The 14,773-nt window shown below is 39.9% G+C and overlaps 1 protein-coding gene across 4 annotated transcripts in view; it reads right to left on the bottom strand.

Annotated features, from left to right (window-relative positions):
• Positions 1 to 322: 322 nt before the first annotated feature.
• Positions 323 to 14,773, bottom strand: part of LOC133572012 (CUGBP Elav-like family member 2) — a 79,376-nt gene continuing 64,925 nt past the window's right edge. For 2 of the 4 annotated variants that reach the window (XM_061924618.2, XM_061924621.1), the window contains exons 9-13: positions 10,882 to 11,016; positions 8,780 to 8,908; positions 8,535 to 8,711; positions 8,302 to 8,448; positions 323 to 5,227 (exon numbers count right to left, since the gene is read on the bottom strand). In XM_061924618.2, coding sequence (XP_061780602.1) covers positions 5,100 to 5,227; positions 8,302 to 8,448; positions 8,535 to 8,711; positions 8,780 to 8,908; positions 10,882 to 11,016 — 716 coding nt within the window. In that variant the 3' untranslated portion in view covers positions 323 to 5,099. The remainder of the gene's footprint in view (positions 5,228 to 8,301; positions 8,449 to 8,534; positions 8,712 to 8,779; positions 8,909 to 10,881; positions 11,017 to 14,773) is intronic. The other 2 variants (XM_061924620.2, XM_061924619.2) reach the window with 2 other exon arrangements.

Below are 14,773 nucleotides of genomic sequence, written 5' to 3'. Positions count from 1 at the left end.
AAACCAAAAGTGAAAGCTGTACATTTGTTTTCCCCCCACACACACGAAAAAGGAAAAAAAAAACCCTGAGCGCAGTCAATCTTTTCAGGAGGGTGTTTGATTTTGTCACAGGGCGTCTCAAACAAAAAAACAAAAAAATAGAAAATTCACCCCCTTTTTTTTGTTTTTTTTGTTGCAAGTGTAAACTTTTGTGCTGCTGAAAAAAGTGGAATGTACTTGTAAACCAACACCGCCGTGAGGGATCGAGTCGCCGGTTAGAAAACCCAACAAAAACAAAACAAAAAGTGATCTCTTCTTCAGGGGCTCCCACAGAAAGTGTGTATTTAAAAAAAAAAAAAAAAAAAAAAAAAAGTGACATGTCAGAAAATATGTTTTGAACAACCCCCCCGCCCCTCAAAGAAAATTTAATTTGACACATGGGCACTTTTGAGAATAAAAAGAAACAAAAGACATTGTCTGGCGTGATAAACATTGTAAATAACACCAGGCATTCAAACAGTGAATTATTCATTTAAAAGAAACCCCAAGAAAAAGTACCATTCTTTTGAAATTGTATAATTCATGTAGATTTTTTGAAACTTCAAGTGTGGTTTTAATTTAGTAGAAATGACAGATTTTTTTTTTAGTCCTCTCTAAAAATGCAATATACTAAAGACTACGGTACTACTAAGCCCCCGCCCCTTGACTACGCGCCACAGATGACATTACAACATAAATCTACAAAAAGAAACCCAACGTTTGTTGTTTTTTTTGCCTGGGTTCTGTTAGTTAGACCTCTATAGATTCAATGGTATAAAATATAGGTAATCTAAGTGTGCATTTAAACCACAGATTGTCTATTTGTGAATCAGTTCTAAAAAAGTTTGACTCGTGTAGGTTGTCATTTCTCTAAACTGAGCAAATGTACCTATTGTTGTGCCATTGGTAGTTTAAAAAAAAAAAAAAAAAAAGGATACACTGGAGAGTAAATGAAAAACTAGGTTTAAATAGCCTTAATGAAACATTTTTCCGCTGCCCGCCACACACAAAAAAAAGGGCTCGTTCAAGAGCGCCGAGAAGGACTTTGTAAAGTGTTGCAAAAGTGGTTTTGAAGCGTTTTGAAGCCACCAAACATATTGCTAATGGCACCAAAGAGCACAGCCGTGTGCCAATCCCTGTATTTCAAGTCAGCCATACTGAGAGAGGTAACTTAAAAATAAGAAAAGAAAACAAAAGCATCAAATTCAAAAAGCAAACCACGTTTAAAATAAGAAATCCCACAGGTTTTTTTTTCCGTCTTTTTTTTTCTTCTTTTTTTAAAACAAAAGATGAACGTAGGTACGTTTTCACATTAAATCCGCTTGACCTCTCTCCCAACTGTCACATTTCGACAAAAAACAATGAACACGCATGCAGGAAACAAACAAAAAAAAAAAAAGTCAGGTTGAGCTAAGGTCAAAGATCAGTGGGTGGCCAGGTATTGGTCAAGAGTGGTTTTTTTTGGGGGGGTGGGGGTGGGTGGGAGGGAGCTTAGAGAGACATCACAGACACAATGGTGGTGATGATGAGGCCAGGAGAGTGTGGCTTGGCTGTCAACACCATGAAGACATGCTAGGCTAATGATGAGCAAACAGGCATGGAGATTTGTTCTAAAAAATAGGGACAAAAACACAGAAGAGAAAGAGGACAAAAGAAGAGAGAGAGAGAGAGAGAGAGAGAGGAGAAAGTTAGGAGCACGGCACAAGAATCCTTTAAAAGCCATGAGGCACAAAAACAATCACCACATAAAGCAGGGGGGTCCAAACTTTGTCCGATGAGGGCTTGCAAAACATAAGGATGAAGGGGAGCCCCACTTAGATTGAATAAACATATTAAAATAATATTTTCCCCCTCAAAACTTGACAGTGCGCCTAATGTAAGGAATACGTTTGGTTGAGCTTACCCACCTCGAAGCTATTTTATTTTGGTACATGGTGTAATGATAAGTGTGACCAGTAGATGGCAGTCAAACATAAGAGATAAGTGTAGGCTGCACTATGACTCAAGTAAACACCAAAATTTTAAATGTTCCATTGAGAATATAGAACATTACACACGGCGCTCAAAAATCTATCAAAATGTTTGAGTACGACTTTGGTAAGCTATGAAGCCACACCGCTTGATGTGCTTCAACATAGGAGTATTGTTATGGTGTGTGTATAAGGTAAGACATTATCTGGAGTTTTGTTTTGCAATATTACGCAAAAGCAACTTTTACCTTCTGGTACCTGCTGATCTGTATTTGAGATCTGCATAAATCCTGAAAAATTGCGCGCCTCCGCCTTTGTAGTCCGTGGGGACACCGTAGTCGATAACCTTTTTCTCTATCTTCTTGTTATGGGACATTCATCCTCCGCTGTTGCCATTTCTAATATAAAGTAGTGTAAAGTTCTTACTTATATCTGTCAGTAAACTCGCCATGAAAACGCTAAAACATACCGGTATAGTGAGTTTACATTATCCACCCAAGGAACTTTAGTTATTGGAGAATTCCGGTCAGACGTTTTTTTTCACGGGACACATTTCCGTTGTTGTTTCTGGATGAGGAGATGCTGCTCCGTTATAGATTGAAGTCTGAATTTTTTGACACTTCTTCCACTCCTGTCCTTGCACGCTACACCGCTACAACAAAGCTGACGGGGAGAAGACGCTGCCGAAGGCGAGCCACGTAAATAAGACCCGCCCACAAAACGGTGCATCCGGAAGCGACTGTCAGAAAGCGGCTCGAAGATGATGTGTAAAACATCATCTATGCAACATTTTGAGCAAAGAACCACCATTACATGTTATGTAGACCACAAGGAGTCTTTTACATTTAGAAAAAAAAAAATATATGACTCCTTTAATGCGCCTTATAATCCGGTGCGCCTTGTATACGAAAAAAGATCAAAAATAGACCATTCATCGGCAGAGCGCCTTATGCATCCTATGGTTCGGGAAATACGGTATGCCAGGTGAAATACACGTAGTGACCAAGAAATACATAGATTTCCAGCCAAAATGTAACTCTTAATTCTTACGATTCTCAATAGATTCAAAATGTCCAAAAATCAATTTTTAAAAAAGACGTTTTGAGGCAATCTCCGCGCTGCGCTAAAAGTCATACGTCAGCAGCCATTACGATATTTTGAAAATGTTTGATCATAATTTATTCCTATTTTTACCCTAATGTGTCCATTTTTATTTTTATTTTATTAAATATCTTACAATGTTTGTATTTTAGTGCCGTTGGTCAGCCAAAAGACGATTCTCCACCATAATCAAAATGTAATAACAGATCGTGTTGAACCAACAATCCGTTCTAAATCACCTGAAGAGTTGGACTCTTAATTGAAATGAGAGTTGCGAAGGGTTGCATGTTAAGATATAGACTCATTTGTGTACTTTTTATCATAGTTCACTTAGTAAGCACAAACTCTTATTGTGAAGTGAGTACACTGCAAAAAGTGAAATCTAAGTAAGATTAAATATCTCAAATAAGGGTGATATTTCCTTATTTTCTGTTTGATAAGATAATTCTTCTCACTAAGCAGATTTTATGTTAGAGTGTTTTACTTGTTTTAAGGGTTTTGGTCCTAAATGATCTCAGTAAGATATTACAGCTGAGATTTGATGACCTATATTGAGTAAAACATGCTGGCAACTAGAATATCACAAGTTGTGTCATCAACACTCAAGTATAAAACTACTTTTTTTAAAGTAATCATTTTTTTATTTCAAGCATGAAAAAAAATCATGACTTTAACACAATTGTGTCTCATATTAAAACAGATGACAGCCAAATGGACTTTGCGGTTTTATTTTCAATAAAACAATAGAAAATATGTACTCATATAGTAGTAGTTGTTATTGGTGAGAATGTACTTATTTTAAGGTATTTTTGGGTTCATTGAGGTTAGCTAATTTGACTTGTTTTGGAAAGTCTTGACAAGCCAAATTTTCTTGTTCTATTGGCAGATAATTTTGCTTAGTTCAAGTAAAATACCCCTAATTTTTGTACTTTTTTTTTTTCTTGTTTTTTAACACTAACTTTTTGCAGTGTATTGTTGAAAAGGGCGGAACAGGAAGTGTTGGAACGGTTTTCGAATAAAGCCGTGGGCAAAACATGAGGTTGGAGTTATTGACTAACATCGCATGTAGTGAAGTCAATACCATTTATTTTTCTTGAACTTTTAACACACACTTCTTATCTCAGTAATACTTAACTTAATGTGTCTTTTTTTATGCTTTTAACATTTGATGTGTTAAGTCATAATTTTCTCCCAAACGTTTAATTTTTAAATAAATTGACTTAAGCCAATACGCTCATTACTTTATTTACTTATTTTATCACATCACCTTTTGATTACGTTTTCTTTTCAGTGTGACCCTCATCCTCCAAGTTGTGCCTCAGGCCAATCAAACTGGCCCGGGGCCGGACTTTGGACACCCCTGACACAGTACGATAAAGACATTGACCTCCTCCCTGTTCTCCTCTGCCGACACACAAAAAACAATACACAAACTTGACAAAATGGACTCCCGACATGCATGTACTTGGCACCTAAAAGATCCATCTGGAGCCCTGATGGATGGAATGACTGCAGGAGGGTGTTAATACAGAGAGAGAGAGAGCCTAGCATCACATGGCTCAGATAGACGATAAGAAGGAGCGATGAGACAAAGCCTTATGCAAAAAAATGTTTAAAAAAACAAAAAAAAAAGCGCACAATTGCCGTGGCTTTGGCCCTTTAAACCCAAGTGATCCTTAGTCAACCCGTCTAAAATTTAAGCAATGAGAAAGGCATGGGTAAAAACAATTAAAAAGAGCGCTACCTCCCGTGACTCCAGTGATAGTCATAAATAAATATACATTAAAATATTTAACTATGACATGATAAAACAGCAGGAATGAAATACAGTAGATGTGAAAAGATCATTGCAAACATCTTTTTTTTTTAAGGAAAAGGCTCCTTTTCTCTCCCCCCTCCACCCTCTCCCCCGAGTGAGTCTCTGGCCGAACTTACCCTAGCATTGCTAGCATTAGAGCTGGGGAGGAAGTGGGTAGGAGGGGTAGGGGGGGAAGGGGATCGGGACTCGGATCAGTAGGGCTTGCTGTCGTTCTTGGAACGCTTCAGCTGAACCTTCAGCCGCTTCATTCCGATCTGGAAGCCGTTCATGGCCTGGATGGCAGCCTGCGCCGACACGGGATTGTCGTAGCTGACGAACCCTGAGGACACGGAGGAACAAAGTCAGACGAAAAGTCCCCACTTCCAAAGAGCCTTTTCTAGTCACGTTTTCTCGCAAACGTCTCACATGTCCGCAACCGTTTTTATGACGGTTATCTTCACAAGGGACAATACTCAGACATACTTTAGAGTAGAGACGTCCGATAATGGCTTTTTTGCCGATATCCCATATTGTCCAACTCTTAATTACCAATTCCGATATCAACAGATACCGATATATACAGTCGTGGAATTAACACATTATTATGCCTAATTTTGTTGTGATGCCCCGCTGGATGCATTAAACAATGTAACTTTACCATGAATGGATTAAACAAGTTGAAAAACTTATTGGGGTGTTACCATTTAGTGGTCAATTGTACGGAATATGTACTGTACTGTGCAATCTACTAATAAAAGTTTCAATCAATCAATCAAAAACAAGGTTTTCCAAAATAAGAGAACAACTTCAACTCCAGTTATGGAAAAAAGTGCCAACATGGCACTGCCATATTTATTATTGAAGTCACAAAGTGCATTATTTTCTTTAACATGCCTCAAAACAGCAGCTTGGAATTTGGGACATGCTCTCCCTGAGATAATCCTAATACCCACTACAACTATGGGAAATACTATACTTTGACTTTCACAAAGTGCATAATTTTTTTTAAACATGCTTCAAAACAGCTACAAAAACAATGAAGGCACACAGTCCAGAGTACCATGTATACTAGAGCATACTTGCCAACCTTGAGACCTCCGAATTTGGGTGGTGGGCGGGGTTTGATGGTAGCGGGGGGGGTGTATATTGTAGCGTCCCGGAAGAGTTAGTGCTGCAAGGGGTTCTGGGTATTTGTTCTGTTGTGTTTATGTTGAAATGTGTTTTTCATTCTTGTTTGGTGTGGGTTCACAGTGTGGCGCATATTTGTAACAGTGTTAAAGTTGTTTATACGGCCACCCTCAATGTGACCTGTATGGCTGTTGACAAAGTATGATTGCATTCACTTACAGTATGTGTGTGCAAAAGCCGCATATATTATGTGACTGGGCCGGCACGCTGTTTGTATGGAGGAAAAGCGGACGTGACGACAGGTTGTAGAGGACGATAAAGGCTGTGCCTAACACCCCCAATAATGTTGTCCGGGTGGAAATCAGGAGAATGGTTGCCTCGGGAGATTTTTGGGAGGGGCACTGAAATTCGGGAGTCTCCCGGGAAAATCAGGAGGTTGAAACCGATACTGATAATTTCCGATATTACATTTTCAAGCATTCATTGGCCGATATTATCAGACATCTCTACTTTAGAGTTTATAGCTTTGATTTATGATCCACTGAAAAAGAGTCAAAACGCAGACGTTCTTGTCAAAGTAGCTGCAAACACACGTTAAAGTACCAATGATTGTCACACACACACACTAGGTGTGAATAGCAAGATAACTTAAGTAGGGATGCACAATTATGGCCAAAATTATACTCACCATTATATTTTATCAGTATTTAAATCACATTATTTACTATGTTGTGTAAAATATACAGTACGGGCCAAAAGTTTGGACACACCTTCTCCTCAACAAATATTCAGTAATTGCAGAGGGCCAAAATATATTAACTAAAGATAAATTCACAAATTCCTCTTCATTTAAAGGGGAACATTATCACCAGACCTATGTAAGCGTCAATATATACCTTGATGTTGCAGAAAAAAAGACTATTTTTTTAACCGATTTCCGAACTCTAAATGGGTGAATTTTGGCGAATTAAACGCCTTTCTAATATTCGCTCTCGGAGCGATGACGTCACAACGTGACGTCACATCGGGAAGCAATCCGCCATTTTCTCAAACACCGAGTCAAATCAGCTCTGTTATTTTCCGTTTTTTTCGACTGTTTTCCGTACCTTGGAGACATCATGCCTCGTCGGTGTGTTGTCGGAGAGTGTAACAACACGAACAGGGACGGATTCAAGTTGCACCAGTGGCCCAAAGATGCGAAAGTGGCAAGAAATTGGACGTTTGTTCCGCACACTTTACCGACCAAAGCTATGCTACGACAGAGATGGCAAGAATGTGTGGATATCCTGCGACACGCAAAGCAGATGCATTTCCAACGATAAAGTCAAAGAAATCTGCCGCCAGACCCCCATTGAATCTGCCGGAGTGTGTTAGCAATTCAGGGACAAAGGACCTCTGTAACACGGCAAGCAATGGCGGCAGTTTGTTCCCGCAGACAAGCGAGCTAAACCCCCTGGATGTCTTGGCTCACCCCGTCCCTTAAACTGGACAGATCAGCTTTGAGGAAAAGAGCCCGGATGAGGGTATGTCTACAGAATATATTAATTGATGAAAATTGGGCTGTCTGCACTCTCAAAGTGCATGTTGTTGCCAAATGTATTTCATATGCTGTAAACCTAGTTCATAGTTGTTAGTTTCCTTTAATGCCAAACAAACACATACCAATCGTTGGTTAGAAGGCGATCGCCGAATTCGTCTTCGCTTTCTCCCGTGTCGCTGGCTGTCGTGTCGTTTGTCGGTTTCGCTTGCATACAGTTCAAACCGATATGGCTCAATAGCTTCAGTTTCTTCTTCAATTTCGTTTTCGCTACCTGCCTCCACACTACAACCATCCATTTCAATACATTCGTAATCTGTTGAATCGCTTAAGCCGCTGAAATCCGAGTCTGAATCCGAGCTAATGTCGCTATAGCTTGCTGTTCTATGCGCCATGTTTGTTTGTGTTGGCTTCACTGTGTGACGTCACAGGAAAATGGACGGGTGTTTATAACGATGGTTAAAATCAGGCACTTTGAAGCTTTTTTTTTTTTTTTAGGGATATTGCGTGATGGGTAAAAGTTTGAAAAAAACTTCGAAAAATATAATAAGCCACTGGGAACTGATTTTTAATGGTTTTAACAATTCTGAAATTGTGATAATGTTCCCCTTTAACAAACTAGTATAATAGTTTTTTTGTTGCTGCCTCTATTTTCTTCAAAACAAAAATCACAATTTAAGTCAAAAGAGGATTCTTATTACTCTGTCAAAGACAACCAGTGTCCACTAGGGGGCGGTCAAGCTACTCACCAAAGCACTTGCTCAGATTGGTCTGTTTGTCGATGAACACTTTGGCAGACACCACGTTCCCAAAGGGCATGAACATCTGCAGAAGGTCCTGGTCCCCAAACTCCTGCGGCAGGTGGTAGATGAAAAGGTTGGCACCCTCTGGCCCCACTTGATTTGGGAAAAGAGATTCCAGAATCTCAAGTTAGGATACAGTCGACACACTCTTTGTCAAGTTGCTGTGTCTGTATGCTCACCTTCCTTCTGGCTTCCAGCGATGCTCTGCTGCAGAAGTGACTGTCCATAGAGGGAGGGCAGGGCCGAGGCCGTGTACTGCTGCATCCCTGAGTAGGCCTGGGTCAGCGCGTCCATGGAACTGGCTGCTGAGCCGTTAGCCATCGAGGCGCCCAGGCCTCCGTTCATGGCCCCCATTCCTGCAAAAGTCAGAGTAAGTCTTCCTTTCAGATCCTCGGAGGCACAAACCGACGAGGGACGCTCTTACCACCGACGCCGCTGGTGAGAGCGTTAAGGCTGTTGAGGCCGACAGAGGCCCCGGTGAGACCCTGCAGAGTGCCCAGAGATGCCAGCGTGTTCATGGCGGCACCGGCGCTGGAGCCTGCTGTCGAACCGGCTGGTGAGGGACAAAACAGGACATATGGCGTGAGAAGGGGGGGTGATGCCTCCTCGGGCACTCAACATGGATAGCTGCCTCGCCATGAAGACTTACCAATTTTTATGGTTTGTAAAGACCAATGAGGTGCAAGTACAACATCAGTGAATGTTTAGTGAAGAAGTCAGCAACCCAAAATGTTGAAAGCGCCATATTGGACCAAAAATACAAAAAAATAATCAGTCTGGAGCCACAAACAATTAAAAGCCTTCTATAAATGATATAATGAAGTCAACACATGATGCAAGTGTCTAGATTAGCCTACTATCAAAATGGCTGTGTGTCGCAGGCTGACACAAATATTGAAATGTAATATTTATTCTAACAATTTTCACAACATTGGAAAACATTAGTAAAACACAGACTTCTCAGGGGGTGAGATAACTCCTCTAAATCACTGGCTTAGATGTGTTTGTCCAAAGTTAAAGGAAATCGGATTTATAACCATACTTGCCAACCCTCCCGGATTTTCCGAAAATCTCCCGAAATTCAGGCGGAGCTGGAAGCCACGCCACCTCCAGCTCCATGCGGACCTGAGTGACGTCAGGTGCGCAACACCACGTAAATCGTTGGCCAACCATAAAGTAACCCCAGTACGCTATAGCCAACATTCACCAGGAGATGGCAACAGACAAACATAGATCACTATTACATTCCTCCCCTTTTAGAAATGTATAGAAGTTACTCAAAATAAATAAACAACCCAACCAAAAAATGCAGCAGCTCAATTAAAAAACTGTACTTAAGCCACATTCTTTTCTTCTTTTTTTTTTTAGTACTGAACTCTTAACCCTCATTTAAAAAATAAAGATGCTTATTATACAAACAGTATTTGTACACCTTTAACACAGATTTTTATACGGTCTTCAGAGATTCAGTTTTTTGGGTGGTACTCGAAACCTTTCTGGGTACCTGCGAAAGGGTGTTCAGCATGGTTGGAAAAATAGTGACAGAATAGAACAAGGATGGACAATTCAACCCTTAACTCAACAATGAGTAGATGAGTGTTGTGTGTGAAAATTCAGTGAATTCTAGCTATATATTTATTATATATATATATATATATATATGAAATACTTGACCTGGTGAATTCTAGCTGTAAATATACTCCTCCCCTCTTAGCCCCGCCCGCAACCACGCCCCCGCCCCACCCCGACCACGCCCCCTCACCTCCCGAAATCGGAGGTCTCAAGGTTGGCAAGTATGTTTATAACATTCTACGCAAGCTGGGTTACGTTTGTGGTGGTCTATAACGGCACGAAATGTAGGAAATATTACATGCAGATAATGTCTCAGGAGAAATGCAGATATAAAATAAATAGACATAGGAAATTAAATGAGCTCAAATATACCTACAAGTGAGGCATAATGATGCAATATGTACATAAAGCTAGCTTAAACAGCATGTTCGAGTCGATTAGCTTGCAGTCATGCACTGACCAAATATGCTTGGTAAGCACTCCTCACAAGTCAATAACAACAAAGCGCACCTTTGTGCGTTCACGCTCAGTATAAAACGTTTGGTGCACAAAATGAGACATGGAAGGAGTGGCATAAAATATGTCTCTCTGGCATCGTTGAAGAAAGTTATACATGTAAACAAACTATGGTGAGTTCAAGGACCGCCAAAATTAGTAGGCCAAAACGGCGCTCGCCAAATACTCTCATCAGAGAATCATGTTTAATGTAAACAGTGGGATTTCTAACAATTAGGGAGGTTTGTGTCATGTTGTCCTCCTACAGAAACCATATTAAAACAAAAATATATATTTTCCCTTATCTTTTTCTATTATCATACTTTTTTTTTTAAAGCTCCAGGGAGCCATTAGGGCGGTGCTAAAGAGTCGGAGGTTGCAGGCTTACGGTTTAATGTCTTGTGGCAGATGTTTGTGGTGTTGGTCAACGACCGCCAATTAGTCAATTCTTAAAAATACCTTGACAGGCCAGAGCTCCCAGGGCGCTGCTGCTGGCTGTCAACCCGCTGGCAGAGGTCGGGCTGCCAGTACTCTGGGCTGCGGCGGCTGCAGCGGCCAATGTGGCCAGGTTCTGAAGCTGAAGCTGATTCACCCCTAGAAAGGACACAACTCATATTGAGTGCAATCTACACATTATTTCATCTCCTAATGTGTCTTTGTTAGGACATGCTGAAGATATATTGACCATCGCAATTACACACAAGTCAACATGTCTAAAAGGGAGTAGGAAGAAGGAAAGCTGATCTAATCCTACCCCTTCTCCATGACTATTACTGATCACTCCTTCACACCGTATGTTTCACATGGTGACAGTCGCAATGAATAATTTATTATGGGTCTACTAAAAATGTGACCAAATCTGCTGGGTCAAAAGTATACATACAGCAATGTTAATATTTGGTCACATGTCCCTTGGCAAGTTTCACTGCAATAAGGCGCTTTTGGTAGCCATCCACAAGCTTCTGGCAAGTTGAGTTTTTGACTACTCCTCCTGACAAAATTTGTCAGTTTTCTGACATGGACTTGTTTCTTCAGCATTGTCCACACACGTTGTGGCCAAACAGCTCAATTTTAGTTTCATCTGACATCACATGGACAAAGATAAGACCTTCTGGAGGAAAGTTCTGTGGTCAGATGAAACAAAAATTGAGCTGTTTGGCCACAATACCCAGCAATATGTTTGGAGGAGAAAATGTGAGGCCTTTAATCCCAGGAACACCAGGCCTACCTTCAAGCATGGTGGTGGTAGTATTATGCTCTCGGCCTGTTTTGCTGCCAATGGAACTGGTGCTTTACAGAGAGTAAATTGGACAATGTAAAAGGAGGATTACCTCCAAATTCTTCAGGACAACCGAAAATCATCAGCCCGGAGGTTGGGTCTTGGGCGCAGTTGGGTGTTCCAACAGGACAATGACCCCAAACACACGTCAAAAGTGGTAAAAGAATGGCTAAATCAGGCTAGTATAAAGGTTTTAGAATGGCCTTCCCAAAGTCCTGACTTAGACATGTGGACAATGCTGAAGAAACAAGTCCATGTCAGAAAACCAACCAATTTAGCTGAACTGCACCAATTTTGTCAAGAGGAGTGGTCAAAAATTCAACCGGAAGCTTGTGGATGGCTACCAAAAGCGCCTTATTGCAGTGAAACTTGCCAAGGGACATGTAACCAAATATCAACATTGCTGTATGTATACTTTTGACCCAGCTGATTTTCATTGTCCCATTTACTCTCTGTAAAGCACCAGTTCCATTGGCAGCAAAACAGGCCCAGAGCATAATACTACCACCACCATGCTTGACGGTAGGTTTGGTGTTCCTGGGATTAAAAGGCCTCACCTTTTCTCCTCCAAACATATTGCTGGGTATTGTGGCCAAACAGCTCAATTTTTGTTCATCTGACCACAGAACTTTCCTCTAGAAGGTCCTATCTTTGTCCATGTGATGTCTGATGAAACAAAAATTTAGCTGTTCGGCCACAATATGTGGACAATGCTGAAGAAACAAGTCCATGTCGGAAAACCAACAAATTTAGCTGAACCGCACCAATTTTGTCAAGAGTGGTCAAAAATTCAAGCAGAAGCTTGTGCATGGCTACCAAAAGTGCCTTATTGCAGTGAAACTTGCCAAATATTAACATTGCTGTATGTAGACTTTTGGGTCTATTTTCAGTAGACCCATAATAAATTCATAAAAGAACCAAACTTCATGAATGTTTTTTGTGACCAACAAGTATGTGCTCCAATCACTCTATCACAAAAAAATAAGAGTTGAAGAAAGTATTGGAAACTCAAGACAGCCATGACATTATGTTCTTTACAAGTGTATATAAACTTTTGACCACGAATGTATCGGCTTTTCCACGATTTTCCAGGTTTTAAACCAACACATAGTTGATCTTCAAACTCTACTGGTTGTGTTCAAAGCTCACAACAATCTACTTCCACAACGTCTTCAGAAGCTGTATGTGACCAGAGACACTGGATATGAACTCAGAAATGCAGATATGTTTCAAACATGGGCAAGAACTACCTCCAGAGAACCATGTGCATCTGTGAAAGGGGGTAATCCTGTGGAAATACTGCGAAAAAGAACTGAGGATGTGCAGTTCAATCCATGAGTTTGTCAAAATCATAGTTTAAAAAAAATATATATATTAATAATCCTTTCTGGGGTTTCTTTATCTCAAGATCGTGTTCTTGTTTTGTTTTTTTCTCTATTTGACATGTACAAAGTGAATGTGGAAAGGGTAGGCATAATAAGCTTTTAGCTTCAGCCTATACCTTTTTGGTCAGGAAATGTAAACTGATACTTTTATTTATCTGCTATGCACTTAAAGTGTACCGTTTACATGAACGGATGACCAAATAAAAAACATTGAATTGAAAGGCCGTGAGCTGAGCCAGGACAGGTGGTGCACTTTCAAAGGGGGTGTATATTGTAGCGCAGTGGTTCTCAAATGGGGGTACACGTAACCTTGAGGGTACTTGAAGGTATGCCAAGGGGTACGTGAGATTTTTTTTTAAATATTCTAGAAATAGCAACAATTCAAAAATCCTTTATAAATATATTTATTGAATAATACTTCAACAAAATATGAATGTAAGTTCATAAACTCAGTGAAGCACAAGCTCAGGTTTATCACTAAAATGTCTGTCAAAAAGAACTGTGAAAAGAAATGCAACAATGCAATATTCAGTGTTGACAAGCTAGATTTTTTGTGGACATGTTCCATAAATATTGATGTTAAAGATTTTTTTTTGTGAAGAAATTTTTAGAATTAAGTTCATGAATCCAGAGGGATCTCTATTACAATCCCCAAAGAGGGCACTTTAAGTTGATGATTACTTCTATGTGTAGAAATCTTTATTTATAATTGAATCACTTGTTTATTTTTCAACAAGTTTTTAGTTATTTTTATATCTTTTTTTCCAAATAGTTCAAGAAAGACCACCACAAATGAGCAATATTTTGCACTGTTATACAATTTAATAAATCAGAAACTGATGACATAGTGCTGTATTTTACTTCTTTATCTCTTTTTTTCAACCAAAAATGCTTTGCTCTGATTAGGGGGTACTTGAATTAAAAAAATGTTCACAGGGGGTACATCACTGAAAAAAGGTTGAGAACAAGAGTTAGTGCTGAAAGGGGTTGTGGGTATTTGTTCTGTTGTGTTTATGTTGTGTTACGGTGCGGATGTTCTCCCGAAATGTGTTTGTCATTCTTGTTTGGTGTGGGTTTACAGTGTGGCGCATATTTGTAACAGTGTTGAAGTTGTTTATACGGCCACCCTCAGTGTGACCTGTATGGCTGTTGAGCAAGTATGCTTGCATTCACTATGTGTGTGAAAAGCCGTAGATATGTGACTGGGCCGGCACGCAAAGGCAGTGCCTTTAAGGTTTATTGGCGCTCTGTACTTCTCCCTACGTCCGTGTACACAGCGGCGTTTTAAAAAGTCATAAATTTTACTTTTTAAACAGATACCGATAATTTTGAAGCCGATACCGATAATTTCCGATATTACATTTTAAAGCATTTATCGGCCGATAATATCGGCAGTCCGATATTATCGGACTTCTCTATAAATAACGGTTCCTAATTCAATAGATTAACTTGCAATACATCAAAACAAATTTTCATGGCAATTTAAAAACATAAATCATTGATTTAACTTAATATATGCAGTACTAGAGAAATATAAACAACAAAAATGGCTGCCACAACCATAAAGAGCAAAGTTATCATAAAGTAGCACAGTAGGCCCACAATGACCCACATTAAAGTGCAGCGGCTGAGTAAGCTTGAATGGCTCCCTTTCAACAAATATTTAATTTAACTTAGTATATGTAGG

This window comes from Nerophis lumbriciformis, linkage group LG29, assembly GCF_033978685.3.
Source record: "Nerophis lumbriciformis linkage group LG29, RoL_Nlum_v2.1, whole genome shotgun sequence".
NCBI classification, from domain to species: domain Eukaryota; kingdom Metazoa; phylum Chordata; class Actinopteri; order Syngnathiformes; family Syngnathidae; genus Nerophis; species Nerophis lumbriciformis.
Note: the sequence above shows the minus strand (reverse complement) of the source record. Positions and strands in the feature narration are given on the sequence as shown.